This window comes from Rana temporaria, chromosome 3, assembly GCF_905171775.1.
Source record: "Rana temporaria chromosome 3, aRanTem1.1, whole genome shotgun sequence".
In the NCBI taxonomy this organism is placed as follows: Eukaryota; Metazoa; Chordata; class Amphibia; order Anura; family Ranidae; genus Rana; species Rana temporaria.
In genome coordinates this window covers 103,762,358-103,785,644 of record NC_053491.1, presented here as the reverse complement: position 1 = coordinate 103,785,644, position 23,287 = coordinate 103,762,358, and the positions used below count along the sequence as shown (strand labels likewise).

The 23,287-nt window shown below is 42.5% G+C and overlaps 1 protein-coding gene across 5 annotated transcripts in view; it reads right to left on the bottom strand.

Annotated features, from left to right (window-relative positions):
• SHANK3 (SH3 and multiple ankyrin repeat domains 3) overlaps window positions 1-23,287 on the bottom strand; it is a 375,382-nt gene that overhangs the window by 45,199 nt on the left and 306,896 nt on the right. For all 5 annotated transcript variants that reach the window (XM_040343142.1, XM_040343144.1, XM_040343143.1 and 2 more), the window contains exon 16: window positions 22,582-22,717. In XM_040343142.1, the coding sequence (XP_040199076.1) occupies window positions 22,582-22,717 (136 nt within the window). The remainder of the gene's footprint in view (window positions 1-22,581; window positions 22,718-23,287) is intronic.

Here is a 23,287-nt window from a genome sequence, read left to right as displayed (position 1 = left end):
ACATCCTACAAAATCCCTCACGTTGTGCAAGTTTAATAATTGATACTGATTTGAAGCCAATTATTGATATTGATTTGATTTTTCTTCTATTTTCTCTTTGCATTTTGTAAATTGATAAAAAATAAACAATTAAAATATATATCATGGAAAGCTTTATTACTTTACAGCATTTATTCACACCTTCCTAAAACTTTTCCACAGTACTACAGTACAGACCAAAAGTTTGGACACACCTTCTCATTCAAAGAGTTTTCTTTATTTTCATGACTATGAAAATTGTAGATTCACACTGAAGGCATCAAAACTATGAATTAACACATGTGGAATTATACATAACAAAAAAGTGTGAAACAACTGAAAATGAATTTCATGAATGAATGAATGAATGAAAAACTTATATAGCGCGGCACATACGAACTGAATCGCCTCTGGGCGCTTGATGTTTCGTGTCTCATGACATCAAAAGAGCAGAGTTTTAATCTGTCTTCTGAAAGTCAGGTGGTTTTCCTCCAACCGAACGCTGGTTGGTAAAGCGTTCCATAGTCTCGGACCTTGAAAAGCAAACCTTCTTTCTCCTTTGGACTTGTATTTGGTTTTTGGCACCTTGACCAGATTTTGGTCAGTGGATCGCAGAACGCGATTAGTATTGTGAGGTTCTATCTTGTCGCAAAGATATTGCGGCGCCTTCCCATGGATGCACTTATGTGTCAGGCAGAGTGCTTTAAATACAATTCTGTCTTTTACTGGCAACCAGTGAAGGGTTCTCAGCGAAGGTGAGATTGATTCCCATGTCCTTTTCCCAGTCACCAGTCTGGCGGCCGTATTCTGTACGACTTGCAGACGAGAGATTTGGTACTTTGGGAGCCCGAGGTAAAGGGCATTTGCATAGTCCAGTCTGGAATTCACGATTGTTCCCACCACGACTGCTACGTCTTCTTTGGGGATAAATGGAATAAGTCTGCGTAGTAGGCGCAACAAATGGTGCGATCCGCTGACTACTGACCCTATTTGTGCGTCCATTGTCATGAAGGTGTCAAAAATGACTCCTAGACTTTTGACTTTGGAGCTAGGGGTGATGCTTTGGCCCAGAATGGGCGGCGGTGTCCAGGTTGTTGCCAGTTGACTCTTTCGGCTGGCATGAAACATAAGAAGTTCTGTTTTGGAACTGTTGAGTTTAAGATAACTCTTAGTCATCCAGTTTTCTATCGAAGAGAGACATTTCTCTAAACTGAGATGATGATCCTTTTTGTTGCAGATGCGAAAATACAATTGCGTATCGTCTGCATAAGAGTGATAAAGTAGTTCTTGGCTACTGATAATATCAAAGAGAGGGCGAAGATAGATGTTGAACAGTACCGGTGACAGGGGGGATCCTTGGGGGACTCCACATGGCACTGTGCGTTTTTCCGACGTGAAAGATCCCAGTTTCACTGTTTGTGATCGGTTTTCAAGAAAGGAGGAAAACCATGGTAAATCACCTTCTGCGATTCTGGCTACCTCGGCCAGTCGCATCAGTAACATTTTGTGGTCTACTGTGTCAAAGGCTGCGCTTAGGTCTAGCAGAACCAGGAGACAGGATTCTCCCTCGTCTGCGGCCTCGAGGGCATTGTCCCATATTTTGAGTAAGGCCGTTTCTGTCCCGTGTCCGGGACGGAAACCTGATTGAAATGGATCGAGTAGATTGTGGGTATCCAGATGCTGTTGCAGCTGTTGTACCACTATTTTCTCCATTATCTTGGAGAGAATATTTAGGCCTGTTATGGGGCGGCGGTGAGTTGGGTCCTTGGGATCCAAGTTAGGTTTTTTCAAGATGGGCTGGATTGTGCCCTCTTTCAGCAGGGATGGCACTATGCCTTCCTTAAATGACTGATTTATAAGCTGTGTGATGGGAGGCGCCAGAATGTCGGCGCATTCCTTCAGCAGCTTGGTGGGAATGATGTCATTGGGTGCTGTGCTGTTCCGCAACGCACCAATGATATTTTTGGTGGTATCGATGAAGATGGGTTCCAGAGTGAACTTAGTTGATTGTAGAAGGTTTCTGTTGGTGTTTTGTAGTTGATTGAAGAGGGGGCTGAGGGGGGTATTATTTTGCAGAATACTTACCCGGATTCATATTCTAGGTTCTTCAAAGTAGCCACCTTTTTGCTTTGATTACTGCTTTGCACACTCTTGGCATTCTCTTGATGAGCTTCAAGAGGTAGTCACCTGGCGCAGCACCCCATCACTTTCCTTCTTGGTCAAATAGCCCTTACACAGCCTGGAGGTGTGTTTGGGGTCATTGTCCTGTTGAAAAATAAATGATGGTCCAACTAAACGCAAACCGGATGGCATAGCATGCCGCTGCAAGATGCTGTGGTAGCCATGCTGGTTCAGTATTCCTTCAATTTTGAATAAATCCCCAACAGTGTCACCAGCAAAGCACCCCCACACCATCACACCTCCACCTCCATGCTTCACGGTGGGAACCAGGCATGTAGAGTCCATCCGTTCACCTTTTCTGCATTACACAAAGACACGGGGTTGGAAACAAAGAGCTCAAGTTTGGACTCATCAGACCAAAGCACAGATTTCCACTGGTCTAATGTCCATTCCTTGTGTTCTTTATCCCGAACAAGTCTCTTCTGATTGTTGCCTTTCTTAAGCAGTGGTTTCCTAGCAGATATTCTACCATGAAGGCCTGATTCACACAGTCTCCTCTTAACAGTTCTACAGATGTGTCTGCTGTAAAAGGTGGCTACTTTGAAGAACCTAGAATATGAAATATATTTTCAGTTGTTTCACACTTTTTTGTTATGTATAATTCCACATGTGTTAATTCATAGTTTTGATGCCTTCAGTGTGAATCTACAATTTTCATAGTCATGAAAATAAAGAAAACTCTTTGAATGAGAAGGTGTGTCCAAACTTTTGGTCTGTATTGTATATGTGTGCGAAGAGGTTAAATGCCACCAAATAAAAGATCTGTCTCAAAAATGATATAATTTTTTTTCATACAGTGTTCCATGATTAATAAGTATTGTCAGACAAACTATCACAGTTCGGGAGTCGTCAGCTGCTGGTTTGCCAGCATGCACGTTCGACAGAAGCCGGCTGACATTCGATAGAAGCCGGCTGCTAATTCTTGTACCGGCAAATGTCTCCCGACATTCTGCCTTTGTGTATGGGGCTTTAGTTTTTGCAAAAGGAACTGATTATTTATGTAGCAGTGACAGGACAGAATTGAGTCGTGGTGGCAGCAATCAAGCTAAAATCTATGGAAAGGTACATGCTTTGTAAAAAAAAATAAGTTAAGTCTATACAAAGTGCAGAGCAGCTGCAAAATAAATCACGTAACATAGCTTGCTGTGATCCTCTATTCAGAAACACATTGTCAACCTAGAGTGCAACATAGCACAAACCCACAGTCCAGAGCTTAGCCAGTTGTTAGGCCAAAGAAAAAAATTACAGCATTTCAGAGACAAAAAGCTAAAATTCTCGCACAATGGTTGGAGCGTGTAAGCAGCTTTATTGAGGCCAGGGGCAGCAATGTAAGGAGAGATGAGTCAATTTTTAAGCAAAAAATTATGATATTTTAAACACAGCATCCATAAATATTCTAGAGATGCATTCCAGATTATGCAACATTTGTACTTGGTCACTATGTTAGAGGAGAAGACGAGGCATATTTATTGTGAAAAAAAAGTCTGTAATGTCACAGTCAAGAGCCAAATATTTTATATATGGCTTGGTTGCGCTGCACACCATACAGTGGAGAAAATTATTATTTGATCCCCTGCAGATTTTTTAAGTTTGCACACTAACAAAGAAATTAAGGTTCTATAATTTTTATCATAGAAGTATTTTAAATGATAGAGAATATCAACCAAAAATCCAGAAAAAACACATGATGCAAAAGTTATAAATTGAGTCGCAGTTCAATGAGTAAAATAAGTATTTTGATCTCCTTCCAACCAACAATAATTCTGGCTCCCACAGACTGGTTACAGTATGTGATCGTGTGGTACACAGATTAGTCCTGTCAATTCAAAAAGGTGCTCCTAACAACTTGTTATGTGTATAATAGACACCTGTCCACAGAATCTCTTTCTTCCATTCAAACTCACCATCATGGGCAAAACCAAAGCTGTCAAAGGATGTCAGAGACAAGATTGTAGACCTGCCCAAGGCTGAAATGGGCTACAAGACCATCAGCAAGAAGCTTGGTGAGAAGGAGACAACTGTTGGAGTGATTATTTTCAAATGGAAGAAATACAAAATAATCATCAATCCTGCTTGGTCTGGAACTCCATTCAGGATTTCGCCTCATGGGGGAAGGATGATCAAGAGAAAAGTGAAGCCCTGAACTACATGGGAGAAGCTTATGAATCATCTCAAGGCAGTTGGGACCACAGTCACCAAACAAACCATTGGTAACACAATATGCTGCCATGGATTGAAATTTTTCATCACCCGCAAGGTCCCCCTCCTCAAGAAGGCAAATGTACAGGCCCATCTGAAGTTGGGAGAAAGTGCTGTGGTCAGGTGAGACCAAAATTGAGCCCTTTGGCATTAACTCAACTCACCATGTTTAGAGGAAGAAAACTGCTGATTATGACCCTAAGTACACCATCTCTACAGTCAAGCATGGAGGTGGAAACATTATACTTTGGGGCGGTTTCTCTGCTAAAGGTATAGGCCGACTTTGCTGCATTGAGGAGGGACAGGGTCATTTATTGTAAAATATTGGAGGAGAACCTTATTCCCTCAGACAGAATGGAGGGAGCTGAAACTTTGAGTTGCCAAGCTACAGCCAAGAAACTTTAAGTATTTAGAGAAGATCTGTATAGAAGAGTGGACCAAAATCCCTCCTGAGATGTGTTCAAACCTGGTTACCAACTACAAGAAACATCTTACCTCTGCGCTTGCCAACAAGGGTTTCTCCACCAAGTACTAAATCATGTTTTGGTTGGGTATCAAATACCTATTTTACTCACTGAACTGCAACTCAATTTATTAACATTAGTATCATGTTTTTTTTCTCGATTTTTGGTTGATTTTGTGTCTCTATCATTTTAGATACACCTAGAATAAGAATTATAGACACTTATAGGTAGATTCACCTACGGCGGCTTAACTTTGTGCGGGCGTAACGTATGTTATTTACGTTACGCCACCGCAAGTTAGAGAGGCAAGTGCAGTATTCACAAAGCACTTGCTCCGTAAGTTGTGGCGGCGTAGCGTAAATTGACCAGTGGAAGAGGTGGGTGTGTTTTATGGAAATTAATCGTGAACTCACGTAAATGACGCTTGGAACGAACGGCGCATGCACCGTCTGTGGATGTATCCCAGTGCGCATGCTTCAAATCACGTCGCAAATAGTCAATGCTTTTGACGTGAACGTAACCTACGCCCAGCCCTATTCTGAATCGACTTACGCAAACGACGTAAAACGTGAAAAATACGACGCTGGTCCGACGTCCATACTCAACATTGGCTGCCCCATCTTTTTGGTGGTTTATCTTTACGCCTGAAAACGCCTTACGTAAACGGCGTATCTTTACTGTGACGGTCAAGAGTACGTTTGTGAATAATGTACACATATTCGCCAGCACACCAAGGATCATTGAAAAAACATCCAAAAATTTAATGCATAATAGCGATCCAAAAAGCAACGTTTCGAGGTCACGCAGGACCTCTTCGTCAGGCAAAAGATGTGATGTAATTTTGTGACTGTACGTTTGTGAATAGGCGTATCTTGCTGATTTACATATTCTAGGCGTAAATCAGCGTACACGCCCCTAACGGCCAGCGTAAATATGCAGTATATAAGTATACATAAGTATAATTTCTAAGAACCTATATAACAATTTCAAATTTGATTCACATTTATACATATTTTTTAATAGTATGTTTAATTGTACATTCAAACACTGCAACCCGACAGAAAGAATCCTGCTGCAAAAAATGATGTGTGCAATTACAAAGAACAACAGCAATGGCCCCAGTATGAAAAGGAAATGGTAGCAGGCCTACCATTGTGGGAGCAGATGTTATCTGTGCCAGAGCAGCATTGTTTGACAGAGATGTTAATGGTGGTCAGTTGTGCTCAAGGAGACAGAAGATGGCAATGATGGCAGCATGTGTGATTTAACCTAATCCAGAGTGTGGCTTGGGGTGAATTTTCCATACCAAGAGGGGTAACCCCTGAGCCACACTCGGGGCTGCATCGCAGTATCCAGGCAAACAAACTTATCTTGACCCCTGGATCCTGCGATGTCCACCGGCTGTGTGTGGTGGCTGTGTCTTCCGCCCGATGCTCTCTATGCCGGGCTCCATTCCCTGCGAGCGGTGCATTGCACGGGGACGGAGCCCAGCGGAAATTACTGTATCAAATTATTTCACCTCCCTTTTGTCCCTAGTGCTTTGTCCAGTGCCCTGCATGTAGTTTTATATTACATATACTGTTTTTTTCTGCCTGAAAACTTGAGAATGGTCATGGCAACCAAATGTCAAAAGCGTTTGTAGACTATCTAGAAAACAGCAATAGTAAATTAGAACACTTGCAAAATTGAGCGATAGTGAATCGTGGGAAAATTCGTCATCAGACACTGAAAGTGACAACAGAGACAATTCTGCAACTGAGAAAATGTCTGTGTTTTTGAGTTAATTGCATTATTAAAAACATTTTATTATTATTATATTATTGTTTTTGATAATTATTTATAGTTATTTATTATATTATAATTTATGATTTTGTGTTCCAAACTTTATCATACCCGGGATGTGTACTAGACTCTTGTTTGAACAGATTTAAGTGTGTTATTTCTTAAGAATTACAGGCCTACAATATAAAATGCAGAATTTCCATGTGAAACAATGTACCGCTTTCAGCATCAAAAATAAGACATAATCATACCGCCAGGGAGGTTAAACTAAGGACTGTGGTGGTTTGGGATTGGAACATTTTTCCGTTGTGCATGCTCAGACAAAATTTTGATCCAGGAATTTTCCTAAATTTCCCCTGTTTAATTAAGCTTTATAACATGTTCCTCTAGTTTCCTTGAATCAGCTAGGGCTTCTGACAATGCAGATCTTTTTCAATTTTTCTGGAGGATGGATTTGATGGAAATATGTCTTTTTTACCCACTTAACTATGCAATTATAAAGCTTTCATAATGTTTAATGCCTCCTATAAATTGACATGCATGAGGGACATTATTCCTCAAATGCTTCAAGGAAATTCATTTTACAGTTGCTATATAGACAGATGTGAAATTCAAAGCTGTGCACCTTCAGAAAGGCTGCTGTGAGCACACCTTAGGGAGCCAAGAGTCACAAATGGCTCCTGAGACTGGTTTGAAATCAATGTGAGGGCAACCAATTTGTAAATGCTATACAGAACAAGAAATACATTTACCATTATGCCTTTCACTCAACCCTAATGTGGGAAGTTAACAGGGCCCATCACACAAGCAGAACATTTAAAATTATATTTCACACTGGGCATTATATTTGTGTTTATCAAGAATAACTATAGGTAAATCCAAATGAGGATCTAACATGTGAAGGGGCCAGGACTAATAAATATTGACAATGACAGGGCTGCAGCTCAAGTACCATGCAACCATTCCCTCTCTCTCAGTGCAAGTTCTCTACTTATGGACTGTATAGTGCAGTGGTAGCTCTGTATATAAAGTAGATACTATCCTCACTACAGTATCACTATCTATGGTACTATGAGTTCAGTTTTTCTAAAAACAATACAATAAAATTATTGGTTAATAAGTAGTGGGTGTCATACAAAATAGCACTGTTACTAGCAGTGATGACTGGTGCAGCTCCCTACAGTGACAAAGAAATCTAGCTAAGATAGAACAAATAAATCACACTCTCTGTTTCTGCCTTATTGCAGGTGCAAAAAAGCAAAAGTAATTTATGTACGCTCTCACACATCATAATGTAGAAGGTATCTATCCCCTGGTAAGTACTATTAATACAAAAAATCAGGGACTCCGCACTCACTTTACGGGTGGAGCCCTCCAGCAGTCATGACTTCCTTGGTGCCCCACGCCCCGGGTTCTGTGTTGACTCGGTCTTCGGACTCCCTTCCTGATTGGCAGGAAGTCGGATGCCAATTCGCCAGTATCGTAGGGTGGGAGGGCTTGGGGCGTAGTGCTCTGCGCCCCGAGGATAATATAAAACTGGCCAATTGGGGCCTCGGGCTGTGGTCATGTGCTTGTGAGGGGGTGATGGACCAGGATGAGACCTGTTGGTCCAGCGCCCCGCACAGTACACGGCCACACAGGTGGCGTGGGCTGCGGGGAGCAGCACCCCTGCGCCCCTTGTGGACCGGCCGCCACTGGTTACTAGTGTTTTGCCAAGTTCACCAGTGTAACACAGAAAACAATAGTGGTCAGGTAAGGAATTCTTAAAAATTATCAGAAATCATTTAAATAAATATTTTAAAAGCACCAAAAACAACACACACACACAAACATAATACAGCACAAATAAATCAACAAACGTGTCCCATGCACAGAAGAAATTACATCGAAGCACATGTAAGTTTGGAGCATTATCTAGAATGTTTGCAGGTGAAAACATTTACAATCTACAGGGCATCTAACCCACTAAACCACATTATTATTATAATGCCCATTGCAGTGGAGCTGCCCCTGGCACTGCAGGGGTTAGGTGCTCATTTAAACAAATTTATTTCCCCCAACCCTCTACTTCCCCAGCAGCCAGCACTCTCTTCTTTTCCCCTTTGGTTGGCAGTGGGCTGTCCCTTGGCATTCTCATAAGGGCTTTGTATTGGACTTCATGGCATCAGAGGACCTGTGGCCGCCGGAAAAAAAGCCCTACTTCTACCAAGATAGCTGCCCACACAGAGAAAAAGAAACAAAGTTCAGAGCAAGGTATGGTAAGACTGGGGAAAAGATCACTTCTTGTGAGCCTAAAGACCATACAGCACAGCTTTCACAGTTCAGGGAAATTTTCAAGGTTAACATATTTCAGACCCCAACTACTCAAACTGAGCATTAGATGAAACAAAATGAAAACAGATTAGTTGAGTGTATATGCAAATACTGACTTTTCGTGTTGAAGTTAGGGTTGGCCTCTCCCACTTCTCAAGCTCCCTATTGCTCAGCATATCTGTCTACTCTGATGAAGGACGAAGAGTAAGGCCTCGTACACACGACAGAGGAACTCGTCGTAAATTAAACATCGTTTTCCTCGACGAGTTCCTTGTTAGGCTTGTGGAGAAACTTGACAAGCTTTCTTTGCGTACACACTGTCAAGACCAAATCTCCTCGTTCTCAAACACGGTGACGTACAACACATACAACGGCAGGGGAAGTTTGATTCCACTGGCACAACCCTTGGGGCTGCTTTTGCTAAGCTCATGTTACTGCGTGTTAAGTAAAAGTTTGGTAAGAGGCAATTTGCACTTTTCAGACTGTTACAGCATGAAAAATGTGTTATCTCCATTACAAACGCTACTTTTACCGAAGGTGCGCTCCCGTCTCATACTTTATTCTGAGCATGCGTGGGTTTCTTAGCATACACACAAACGTGTTTCTCATCGAAAACCAGCCCGACCAGGAACACGACGAGGAAATTGAGACTCCCGTCGAGGAAAAAGAGAACTTGTTCTCTTTTATCTCGTCGAGGTCCTCGACAGTTTCCTCGATGAAAAACATACACACGACCGTTTTCCTCGGCAAAAAAGCTCTGCCACCAAGTTTCTTGATGGATTCTGTCGAGGAAATCGGTCGTGTGTACGAGGCCTAAGACTTGGAATGACTTGGAATGAGTCAAGAACAAGCTCAACTCTGCCAGGAAAAGTTAGGATTTGCATAAAATGACCAATATCTTTGGATTCACTAATCATATTGTCGTGTGGTTTGTCTCTGCTTTTGCATTTTTTCATCGTATACTGTTTGAAGTGCCCAGTTTTGTGGCAGATTCCTTTAAGCATGTTTATTGTGATACAGCATAACATTTCAAAATTATGAATCAACATTTCCCTTTCAATTTCCCACTGAACCAAAAACAGAATCCACATGGAGCTTCTGTCTACAAAAGAGGTACATTGATATTACCAGCTAATCCTTGCTAGTCATTACAAAACAATGGAAACAAACTGCAGTGTGATCATTTTAACACCTCGAGTGACACGGCTAAGCAGAGCTCCTTCCTTATCCCGTTCTGTATGAATGAATATGTCCTTGTATGTTATCCAAAAGCCTCAAATAATACAATTCAGTAAAAAAAATCTGAGGTATTAAATGTATTCCTAAATCTAAATACTTCACAATGTGCATAACATGATAACAGTCAGTACCAAAAACAATTAGAGACAATGGATTCATAACCAATCTATACCCGTTGACTTGGTTTAGCTGTTTCTTTTATAGTGATGAATAGAGGACAAGCAAACAACCAGAGAAAGCAATGGAAAGAGCAGACCTCTGAGGTTCTTGCTCATGGACAGACAGGTCTGTTGAAGAGCAACAATTATGTGAGTAGGAGGAATAATTGGACCCCTATGGTTAACCTCAGATTTAGCATTAGAAAAATGAGAAAATTCATGCACTTTTTATTCTTTGCAGCAGAATTACAGATTACAACACAGTCATACCTACTGATAAACATTCAACATTCATGCTCTTGGACATGTTTTTTTCTATGTTCTGTGATGCTGGCTAAAAAAAATCTGTTTGGACAGGCAAGGACCTTTAATGTCTAAGAGTCTCATTGTATACTATGATTAGCAAACATTTTGTGTGTAAATGACACGCTATTTTTTACATAGGCAGCGGGGGCATTTGTTGTGTCTACACATGGAGAGAAGGCCCATCAAAATACTTGTTAATAATAAACCTTGATATGTGATGTTGTTATTGTTTAATTCCTTGGTATTCAAAGAGGCTAAACAATAACTCACATTGCTACACTAATGTTTTCATTGTCTTTGGCCAACATATCTCTGCATGAGGATATTACTCTATTTGAGGAAAGTAAGGGGGCTGTCTTTGCTGGCCTACCTAAAAAATGCTAGTTGCCTGATTGCATCTGAATTAAAGCAGAGGTTCACCCAAATAACATTAATATAAGACCAAATTCTTTATACTACCAGCATGTACAGTCGGCACTTTTTTTTTTTTTTTTAGACTGTACATACCTTATAATCTATATTTGCAATCCAGCTTCCAGGTACTTCTCCCGCGGGAGTAGGCGCTTCCATACTGAGTCGCAATGTAATCTGGGCATTCGCCCAGATGATTGATGTCTATCAGAAAATGTTCCCCCTGGTGGATAAGGCCCCACCCCCCATATTGCGTAGGCGCGTCACAGAGTTTCCAAAAGCACCCGAACATGTAAAGGGGCGAGTCGGCTCTACATGGCGCCTGCGCACCAACTAGGAGCCGTGTAGAGCTGACTGCGCAGGCGCCGTATAGATCCGACTCGCCTGTTTGGCTCCTTTCGGAAACTCTGTGACGCGCCTACGCAATACGGGGGGCGGGGCCTTATCCGCCGGGGGGGAACATTTTCTGATAGACATCAATCATCTGGGCAAACGCCCAGATTACATTGCGGCTCAGCTTGGAAACGCCTACTCCCGCGGGAGAAGTACCCGGAAGCCGGATTGCAAATATTGGGGTGGATTCAGTAAGCAATTGCGTCTGCGTATCCATAGTTACGCAGCACAATTGCTTAGTTGCGCCGGCGTAACGACTTTTCTGTATTCAGAAAGCTCGTTACGCCGACTGCAGCCTAAGACATGACTGGCATAAGGCTCTTATGCCGTCGTATCGTAGGCTGCATTCTTACGATGGCCGCTAGGTGGCGTTCCCGTAGTGGTCAGCGTAGAGTATGCAAATTGCATACTCACGCCGATTGACAACCCTACGCGCGCCCGGCGTTCGCATTTTACGTCGTTTGCGTTCGTCGGGTTCTGCGTAAGGCTGCTCCTGCTATTAGCAGGCGCAGCCAATGCTAAGTATACCCGTCGTTCCTGCGTCGCGATTTTTGAAAATTACGTTGTTTGCGTAAATGAATCGTGAATGGCGCTGGACGCCATTTACGTTCACGTTAAAGCAAATGACGTCCTTGCGACGTCATTTGCCGCAATGCACGTCGGGAAAGTTTCCCGACGGAGCATGCGCACTACGTTCGGCGCAAGAACGCGCCTAATTTAAATGATCCACGCCCCCTACGGGATCATTTAAATTATGCGCGCTTACGCCGGACATTTTTACGGAGCGCCCGCGCAAATTACGGAGCTACTGCTTCGTGAATGAAGTGTAGCGCACGTGATTTACGGAGGCGTAGCGTTAAAACTGTACGCTGCGCCTCCGTAAGAGGGCGCAAATCTACCTGAATCTAGGCCATAGATTATAAGGTATGTACAGCCTAAAAAAAAAAAAAAAGTGTCGACTGTACATGCTGGTAGTATAAAGAATTTGGTCTTATATAAATGTTATTTGGGTGAACCTCCGCTTTAAGTACTTTTGAATCATAAACTCAGAATACAAATGCTTTACAGCGAAACAAAATCCCCCCATTCTTTAAAGCTGAAAACATTACAGTCTTAACCTCTATTAAGATTTGCAGTTGCCATGGTGCATCTGCTACCTTGGGTCACCATTTAAGAATTTGTATATTGTGAACAAATTTGCTTATCAGAGCCTATTCTCCATGAACAATAGCGTGACATTTTTGCAGTCGGTCCTTCCTGAAGATTGGTGACCAAAACTGTACTTTTTAACATATGATAACATATGATAATGGTCTGATAGTTTGCTTGGCATGGCAAACTTTTGCCGAGTCTGCACTAGGACCCCAGAATCTTTTCCATCCTCGATTCCCCCAAAGTTTCACCCCCTAATGAGGGACTTTATTATTTTAGTCCTTTAAATGCATTATTTTACATTCCTCAGTATTAAACCTCATATGCCATTTACCTGCTCCATCTATCTATTTTAAACGGGTCTGTGTAGCGGACAAACCCAGTAATAGTTCATACAGCTGGGAAAGGCTTATGCCACGTACACACGATCATTTTTCTGCATGAAAAAAACGTAATTTTAAAAAAATGGCTTCACATCATTTTTTGGGTTCTGAAAAACAACAAAAAATGTTTTCGAAAATGCTGCATTTTTTTTAACAACGTTTTAAACAATGTCGTTTTTCGGGTTGTAAAAAATGATCGTGTGTGGGCTAAAACCTGAGCATGTTCAGAAGCAAGTTATGAGAAGGGAGCGCTTGTTCTGGTAAAACTACCGTTCATAATGGAGTAAGCACATTCATCACGCTGTAACAGACAGAAAAGCACGAATCGTCTTTTACTAACACGGAATCAGCTACAGCAGCCCCAAGGGTGGTGTCATTTGCATGGAATTTCCCCTTTATAGTGCCGTTGTACGTGTTGTATGTCACCGCGCTTTGCTAGAGCATTTTTTAAAAACGATGGTGTGTGGGCAACGTTGTTTTAATGATAAAATTGGAAAAACAACATTTTTTCTACATGCTGAAAAACGTCGTTTTTTTTCATGCCGACAAATTATCGTGTGTACGCGGCATGAGTCTCGTATTTCGGGCGGTAGCACATAAAGACTCAAATAATGAAAGATTGGACTTCATGCATAGTTTAGGGATTACTTTCCAGCTGAAGTCAGAGAGTTGTTTCAGATATCCATAGGAACGTCCCTAGTGAATTTCTCAAAGTTTCCAAGTGTAGCAATTTGGCAGTAAGCACAAACTTAGCACAAGTTCCTCCACATTCTAAAGAAACACACATCTTCCCCCAGTGTGAACCAGAGCAAACTCCCTAACTGAGCCAAAGGGGGAAACTTTGGGGCCAGCCCCCCATTTGCGTTCAGTCTATCCCAGACAGTTAAAATTGTTATTGTGTGAGGTGATGTCCAGCCTGAAAGACTACTTTGTGTGGCCAGCATAAATGGTCTGCTGGAACCCCCCCCCCCCCCTCCGTATTTTTTAACAGTGCCCATAGCTTATTAAAAATGCCAATTGGATATGCGTACCAGAAAAATCGCTTTATGATATAAAGCTATGTCGGACCATTCATTTTTAAACAACAAAAGTGCATGCACACAGATCTGGGGTTGTTCCTATGTCACACAAATGTTGAAAAAAGTATTTTCATATGCAAGAAAAAGGGCCGAGGGAGGGTGTAATAGGAAAGTAATAGGAAAGTATGTAATAGGTAAATAATGGATGGATCAGAAAAGTATGTAATAGGTAAAAAATTGATGGAAGGACAGTTATTTATCATCCCCAGTAAGGTATAAACCTTGCCACAGTTCAGAATTTACTGTCAAGAAGGGCCCTTTAGTTAAGGTCATATAACCTTTCAGAATCAGATAAGATGTGGATCCCCTGGTGTTTTAGATACTCAGTTCACAATATGAATGAGTAGGATTGGCGCAAGAGAGAGTAAAGTTCCCCAGGGATATTGATAGGTAAAATTTCCAAATCAGCGTAATTAATTTTGATATTGGTCAATTGCCCAAATTTACTCAGCTCAGACATTTTAACCAGGAGAGTAGTGAGTGACTGGGAAATAAAAATAGGACATTGTCCGCATAAACTGATAATTTGTGCATCTTGACCCTGTCCAGATGCCACTAATGTCCCCATTGCTTCTGACCATTCATAGAAAAGGCTCTAAGACCAATGCAAGAAAGCAAGGGGGATAGTGGGAACCCTTGTATGTGCATATTCACTCAAGCTACATGTCCTTGATAAAGAGCTAAAATCTAGTCCAGATTTTAATCCCCTATGGCAGTGATGGTGAACCTTGGCACCCCAGATGTTTTGGAACTACATTTCCCATTAAGCTCAACTATACTGCCGAGTTCATGAGTATCATGGGAAATGTAGTTCCAAAACATCTGTGGTGCCAAGGTTCGCCATCACTGCCCTAGGGCCAACGTTCCTAGCGTTTCTTCCATCTACATCTAATGCTGGCCATACACTCCACGAAAAATCGTCCGAACGAACTTTCGAAAAACGAAAGTTCGTTCATGAGCGCAAACAATAGTGCCATCATGTAATGACCAATAAATCGTTCAGTGGACATAAAAAAAAAAAATGGTTCGTTTTTTTTTACATATACCTAGTGCAGAAAGTTCGGACGGGAAACACATTAACCTTCCGATTTATCGTTCGTTCGGCAGAAAATTTCCAAACTTGTTTCCAAACGATTATCGATTTTGTGCCCATTAACTGGCCGAAAAACGAAAGATCTTTCTTAAGGACCGAATGTCGGCCGAATTTTCGTATAGTGTATGGCCAGCATTATTCTCCTTATTATAATTTAACTCAAAAAGATACATATTAAAAAGAATTATATAAAATGCTTCATCCAGTTTATTGAATACTACCACATGTTTTCATAAAACACAAAAAAAAACTAGTCAACTACTATGTCATTGGCTACTTTTTTTTTCTTAATTAATTCTGTCATTTGTATAGACTCCGGTAATTGCAAGCAACAGCATTTCCATACTATTCCTATATTAGAAAGTAGTAACACAGCATTTTTATTAGATGTATAAGATTAAGTCTCTACAGTTGATGTTTAAACATGAAAGGAATGAACTTCACTCATTTGTGATAATCATAATTATCTGTCAGAACTAATTAATGTAGGGGATGTAATTTATGAGCATTGTAATATGAATTCAGAATTCCTAGTACTAAACCAGATGCAATATATTACATTTTTGTTTTTGTGCGGTATTGATGGCACTATTGTGAGCAAACTCTGCCCAAGGTAGGAGGTCTGACCAATTGTTATGGTGGTCAGAAATATAGCAGCTTAAAAACTGCTCCAAGGCTTGGTTGGTTCGCTCTGCGGCCCCATTGGACTGTGGGTGATATGCAGAGGAGAAGGGAAGCTGTATTCCTAACTATGCACAAAAGGCTCGCCAAAACCTAGAGACAAACTGGCTACCCCTGTCAGAGATTATAACCTTGGGTAGCCCATGTAACCGAAAGATCTCCCGAGCAAAAATGCATGCCAGTTCTTTGGATGTGGGCAACTTCTTTAGTGGAATACAATGTAACATTTTCGAGAACCGGTCAACCACCATAAGAATAACTGTGTTGCCCTGGGATTTGGGTAACTCCACAATAAAATCCATAGACAGGTGGGTCCAAGGCCTCTCTCCATTGGGTATGGGTTGTAGGATGCCAACTGAAAGGTGGTGTGGTGTCTTACTCTGTTCACACACACGGAACACGCAGCTACAAAAGGCGGTTACATCAGCATGGAGACTAAGCCACCAGAATTGTTGAGAAATAGCCCAAATGAGTTGTTTCTGCCCTGGGTCTCCAGCCGCTTTGGGAGAATGGAAAGTCTGGAGCAAAGCAGTGCAGAGATTCTCAAGGACAAAGCAGCGGTCACCAGGTTTCTCGGGAGGAGACTGAATTTGAGCGGCACAAATTCTGTCACCCAAAGGTGAGGTGAGACTGGTGCGTAGAGTAGCCAGAATGCAATCGGGAGGTATTACAGGAACAGGCACAACTCAATCTTGGAAGCGGAGGAAACGCATAAGCCCTCACATTCTTAGTACTGGGTAAGTTGCAATTGAAGCTTGACAGAAAAAGAGCCCACGCTCTTTTCTGGGAAATAAGCGTTTAGCCTCACACAAGAATGTGTGATTCTTATGGTCAGTCAAAATGAGGACCGGCACACTGGTACCTTCGAGGAGATGCCGCCATTCTTTAAGAGCTAAGATGGTAGCTAACAATTCTCTGTCCCCAATCTCGTAATTGCATTCTGCAGGAGACAATTTCTTAGAAAAGTAGCCACAAGGATGAATAGCGCTCTTAGAGGTATGATGTTGAGACAGAAGGGTGTCTACTCCAGTCTCAGATGCATCAACCTCAAGAATGAAGGGTAGCGTAGGATCAGGATGTGCCAACACAGGAGCTGAAACAAAGGCAGCCTTGAGAGACTCAAAGACTTTAATGGAATCTGGAGACGAATTCTGTGGCTTACCGACCTTTCTGGTCATATGAGTTAGGGGTTTGACCAGAGAAGAGAAGTTCCGAATAGATTTCTGATAAGAATTGGCAAATTAAGAAAACGTTGTAATGGATGTAGACCTTTGGGTTGAGGCCACTGTAGAACTGCAGATAATTTCTCTGTGTCCATCGAAAAACCAGCAATAGAAATGTCACAACCCAGAAAATTTATCGCACTTCTCCAACTTACAATACAGGTCATTATCTCTCAGCCTCTGTAGCACACAGGAGACATCTGTGTGGTGGCTCTCTAGGGATTTCGAATATATGAGAACACCATTGAGATAAACCACCACGCATTTTTCAACATATCTCTGAGGACATCGTTGATGAACTCCTGAAGAAATGCAGGAGCGTTGCAAAGACCAAACGGCATTACAAGGTATTCATAATGTCCTGTCCTGGTATCAAACACAGTTTTCCATTTATCGCCCTCCTTGATCCTCACAAGATTGTATGCCCCTCTTAGGTCGAGCTTCCTTAAAACTGCTGCTACCTTGAGGTGGTCACATAATTCCGTAATCAATAGAATCGGGTAGGCGTTCTTAATCGTGATGTGGTTGAGACCCCGATAATCGATACAAGGTCTCAGTTTACCACTCTTCTTTTTCACAAAGAAGAAGCCAGCAGCAGCAGGACACGAGGATTTGCGGATGAACCCTCAAGAAAGTGCGTCAATAACATAGTCCTCCATAGCTTTATCATCCGAGACAGACAAAGGGGGTAAACCCGGCCATGGGGAGGCATAGCACGAGGTTGGAGATCAAATGCACAATCATACGACCGGTGTGGAGGCAAACTACCGGCTTGACCCTTGTCAAATACATTGCTACATTTGCAGTATTCTATGGGCTAGGAGGAGGGGGAGGAGGTGCACAAGATCTTAGCCACTTTTGAAAAACATGTCTTACTACATTGTGGCGACCAGGAAATAACCTCAGCACGAAGCCAATCAAAATAGGGGTTGTGCCTCTTTAATCAAGGATACCCAAAAACCACTGGCTAATGAGGAGAGGAAATGACTTGAAATTGGATTATTTCATGGTGAAGAGCCCCTACGGCCATGGTCAATGGAGCAGTCTCATGAGTCACATGGGCAGGCTGTAGAGGTCTCCTATCAATAGCCTCAATGGCAAGTGGAGTGGCACGAAGTTGCACCTGTATCGAGTACTTAGATACAAAGGCACTGTCTATGAACAGGCCTGAAGCCCCAAAGTTGATTAGAGCCTGTGTATCGATAGACGTCTCAGACCACGAAAGAGTAACTGAAACTAGAGGCTTATCCTTCAAGGTAACTGGGGATGTAACAATGCCACCTAAGGTCTATCCCCTACAGGACCTCAAGAAGTGACCTGCCAGGCCACAATAAAGACACAATCTATCCCTCCTCCTAAATGTCCTCTCATCTGCAGAGAGACGTGTGAAGCCCAACTGCATGGGCTCTACTTCACTGGCAGACTCTGTACCAGGTGGCATGGGAGGTGAGGAATGGGGCTGCAAATCTTGGAGCCAAACGTACAAGAGGCTTCCGCAAGCGAAGGTCTCTCTGGCAAACGTGAGCAACTTCTCCAGATCTGTAGGCATGTCTCAGGCTGCTATCGCATCTTTGAGAGACCATGAGAAAAAGCAGCCATGAGGGCCTCATTGTTTCAAACGACCTCTGCTGCCAGAGGACGGAATTTAATGGTGTAATTGGCAACAGTTCTCGTACTTTGCAGAAGAAGTGGAGCGTGCGGTAACGTCAAATACCCTTAGGACAATGGGTTTTTGCGTCTCCCATGGAGGGTTTGCCCAGGCCAAGGCTCTATCAGAAAACAAAAAAATTATGAAGCCTGCTTCTGTCCATGGGGAACACCTGGGGCAGCATCTTTACCTGGTTCAGAAACCCTCTGCAATGAACTGGATCACCCCAAAATCGCTGGGAAAGCGGTGCTGAACCAGACATACCTCTTACAGAGGTAATATTTGAGGCAGGTGCCTGCACAGCACCAGGGACGGCCTGCAACACAGGTTGTACCGGAACAGCCACAGTGGGAAGATCAAGATGAGCAGCACAAATCAGGAGCGTCTGTAATGCTATGGCAAACTGATCTATGTGGTGGTCCTGCTCATTCAATGTGGAATTTTTTTTTTCACTATGTGGATTGCTTACATCTTCTGAATTCATGACCTTTACCTACAGTCAGGAACCATGAAACAGACTGAGACAGAAAATGCAGTATGAATCACATTTTAATAAAATGGTAAAAATGGTACAACTGGTAAACTTAGTCAAAACATAAATAATGTGGAAAAATACCACGCTAAGTGAACAATAAAAGGAAAAAAAAGGAAAAAACAGCTGCAACTCAATATGAGATACACACATATAAGATAGGAAATAATAAGGGGGAAGTTGCGCTAATCAAGAATTGAAGTGTTATAAATTTCTTCCAACACCACACAATATTGACATAAATTAGTCGATAAACATAGCCACATGTTTATAATCTTGATATAACTTGCGGCGACACCAAAAACACGTGCACCTCCACCACATAAAATGCGTGCTTATCAGAGGCAAGCTAACATTCAACGTCCTCGGCTTCCCGGGCCTCTAGGGGGCGCGCGTCCACTGCGTCACTCGGGAGCTGATGCACGTGCCCGTCAGCCGCGATGTCCGCCAGGCACCTGTGATTGCCTGTCACACAGCAAACCAATCAATATACACTTATTGCTATTTTTTTACCAAAAATATGTATAATACATATAGGCCTAAACTGATGAAGATTTTTTTTTTTTTTTTTAAATGGGATATTTATTTTAGCAAAAAGTAAAACATAGTGTTTTTTTCAAAATTGTCGCTCTTTTTTTGTTTATAGTGCAAAAAATAAAAATCGCAGTGGTGATCAAATACCACCAAAAGAAAGCTCTATTTGTGGAGAAAAAAAAATCAAAATGGCATATGGGTACAGTGTTGCATGACGAGGAAGAAACCAAGAAGAAATAGCCTGGGGAAGAAATGGCAACAGGGTGGACTATGGGAAGTCAGATCCAGTAGTCAGAGGCAGCAGACAGGATCAGGAACCAGAAGGGATGTCATCCAGGCAAGTCTTCAACAGGAACACAAAAGAGAGTCTCTAGATATGTTGACCAAGGCGAAGGCAATTGATGAAATGAACCAGGCAGTTTAAATAGCCAGAAGGGGCTGGCTGTGGGCTTGACTGATGAGCAGGAGATGATCAACAGGTGAGCCACTGTGGAATGATGAGTACTGGCAATTAACCGACAGCTGAGCAACCTGAGCACAGAGGAGGAAGGGCTGAGAACCCAGCCCCTGCTTAAGCAACTATTTTTGACAACTTGGGAAATTCCCCATCCGTTCCCTCCCCCCATCCCCCTTGCACCAAGCTCACCCACCAGTTAATGCACCAATTTGATACTCAATGTGTTGAAGACGTGGTGAGACATATAGTCTCCCACACTGGATCGCCCAACATATTGCACTCGCGATATACGGCGGGGATTCAGATTTTTTCATATATTATGATGCATGTCACTGGTGTGTGAGTTTCTAGTACGTCCGGACAGGTGTTGTTAATTGTTGTCCCTGTGAGTCTTGTCAGTCATGTTTCATGTGCAATGGAACTTCTTGAATTAAATTGTTTTAATAATCTTACTATTTTCTAAGCTGCACATATATCTGTGCTAAATAAACTTTTTGATACATTTATAATCAAGCCTCTTGGTCATTCACTGTTACCCATAGTAATCCACTTATCTAAACTTTCAGTCTTTCCTTAGACTATCCCCCTTCCCCACACTTATTCTTTCTAATTAATTTTTTACTTTAATTACTGTGTTCTCTTTTCATCTCTGAAGGTTTCCCAGGAAGATAGAGGAACTCTATTTTTCTTGTATTGTGATGGGGATGGTGCCTCAATAGGTGTTCTAATTTTAGCTCTATCCACGTCTCATACTTGTAGCTCTGCATACTGTATATGCTTTGTGCTTCTTAGGGCTGGTCAGTGCAAAACATTTATACCACTATATCTACAGAGTATGGCCCGGATTCACAAAGCACTTACGCCGACATATAACAAGTTACGCCGACGTAAGTGCAAATGTGCGCCGTCGTATATGTGCGCAAGACCCACAAACAGAGATGCGCCTAAAACCAGGCTACACCCCGCCGATGTATCTTGCTTACGCCGGCGTAGAGTGGGCGCACATTTAGGCTGGGAGCATGGTGCCGCTCCCATTGATTAGTCATTCAAACATGCAAATGAGGGAAATACGGCGATTCACGAACCTGCGTGTACCCGACGCAGGCTACGAAAGGTGCGCGTAAGTTTTACGTCCGGCGTAAAGTTAAGCCCCATAAAGGAGGTGTAACCCAGCAGCAGACATGCAAAGGTCTGCACCAGGGAACACAAGCCGGCCAAGCCGGCGTATTTTACGTTGGACGTGTGTTTTGCTGGGCGTAGGTTACGTTCATGGCGTACGCAGTGATCCGGCGTATCTTAGGCAGTTGTTCCGACGTGGTTGTGAGCATGCGCAGGGGGATGCGTCCACCTCACGGCGCATGCGCAGTTCATTAAACGTACTTGTCTGGCACTTGGACCATCATTTGCATGGGGTCACGCCTCATTTGCATGGGTTTGCATGGGTCAAGCCCACTTCCACCTACGCCGGCCTGCGCCATCGAAACCTACGCCACGCCGACGCAGCGTGGGGAGCACTGGCTTCCTGAATTCCATGCTTGCCTCTCTGCGCTGCGTCGGCGTGATTGCGCTACGGCAGCGTAATGTGCGCCCGCTCTCTGTGAATCTGGGCCATTGTCTTTGGGAGCACTGAGAAAGAGAACAATCAATTAGGTTATGCACACAAGGAGGAAAACACCATCCACTGAAGCACTGTGAAGATTGTGAAGTATGGTATTTTCAGCTTGAAACATACATAAATAACCTTGCTTACATTACAAATCCAAGAACAAGCATTTCATTTTTTCCTTATGGTAGGGTAATAGGCTGAGATATGCAAGTCATTCATTTATGCCATTGGCTGACATATGAACAGGTCGTAACCTGTGAAGGCACTTATTCTTCGAGGTGAAGTCAACAGAAGATTTATAATCCGTGCAAACGACTTTCTGTCCAGTTTTTTTTCTTCAAGGGATTGATCTATCTTATTTGTTTTTCACAGAATAAAATCCTCGTCCTATGTATAACCAAGTTTAAAATAACTTTTAACAGCATGGCCCTCCAGAGCATATGTAAAACAATAAAAACCTGCTGCGGCTACAAGATAATCTGAGAACACTGTTGTGAAGAGCACACTCAGCAGCCCTGAAACTCATTTCCAGTACGTTGACAAGAAATCCAATTTTCCCATGCAAGATCAATACATTTACATTAAGATTTGCATTTTACTATAAAAAGCCAAAATCTACCCAGCTTCAGTAGAAGCAGCACAGTTTTGTTTCAAGTTTAAGAGCAGCCATAACACATTTTGTTCTCAAAACCAGGTAGGCACAAATTAGGCCTTGGAATGTACACCTACCCCTCCTACGCATAGCCTCTTCACTTTCTGGTTTACGACTCACAGACACAACTTTCATACTCAGTATGCCACCTCCCTGGCGAATCAGATTTACCACTTGCTTATGGCCAACCTTCACTACATTGACACCATTCACCTGGGAAGAAAGCACATAAAGGAATGTTATAATGCTTACCCCATTAAAAAAAGTTAATCGATCTACACATATTACATTACATCTTATACACAGCACACTTTAAAAATCTTGTACAGTAATATGATTCATGTTATCATTCTAGGTTTATACATTTTTGGACGGTGAAGCCCTGTACACACGACCGGGAATCCCGACAGGAAATAGAAAGTAGGGTTCTCTTTTCCCATCAGGGATTCTTGGCTGTTTTCCTGGTGGGAAAACTGCTAGGGAGCATACACACAGCCCGTATTCCCGGCCAAAAGCTCTCCTGGCAGTGTACGAGGCTTTACTGATTCTGACAACATTTCAACTCATCAATAAATCAACCACTTACTGTGTACCCCCAACACACTGCTAAACTTGCACCAAAGTAAGACAATCATGGATATGGGTATATCAAAGGGGTGGCCTGATCCTCTGTCTCTGGAACCTTGGCTGCTAAGCCACTCGTGCCAAAATAAAAAAAATACTAATTAACAGGGGAGGGCTGGCAGCCTTAGGCCTGGGGGGCAAGTTCAGTCAATTGGCCCA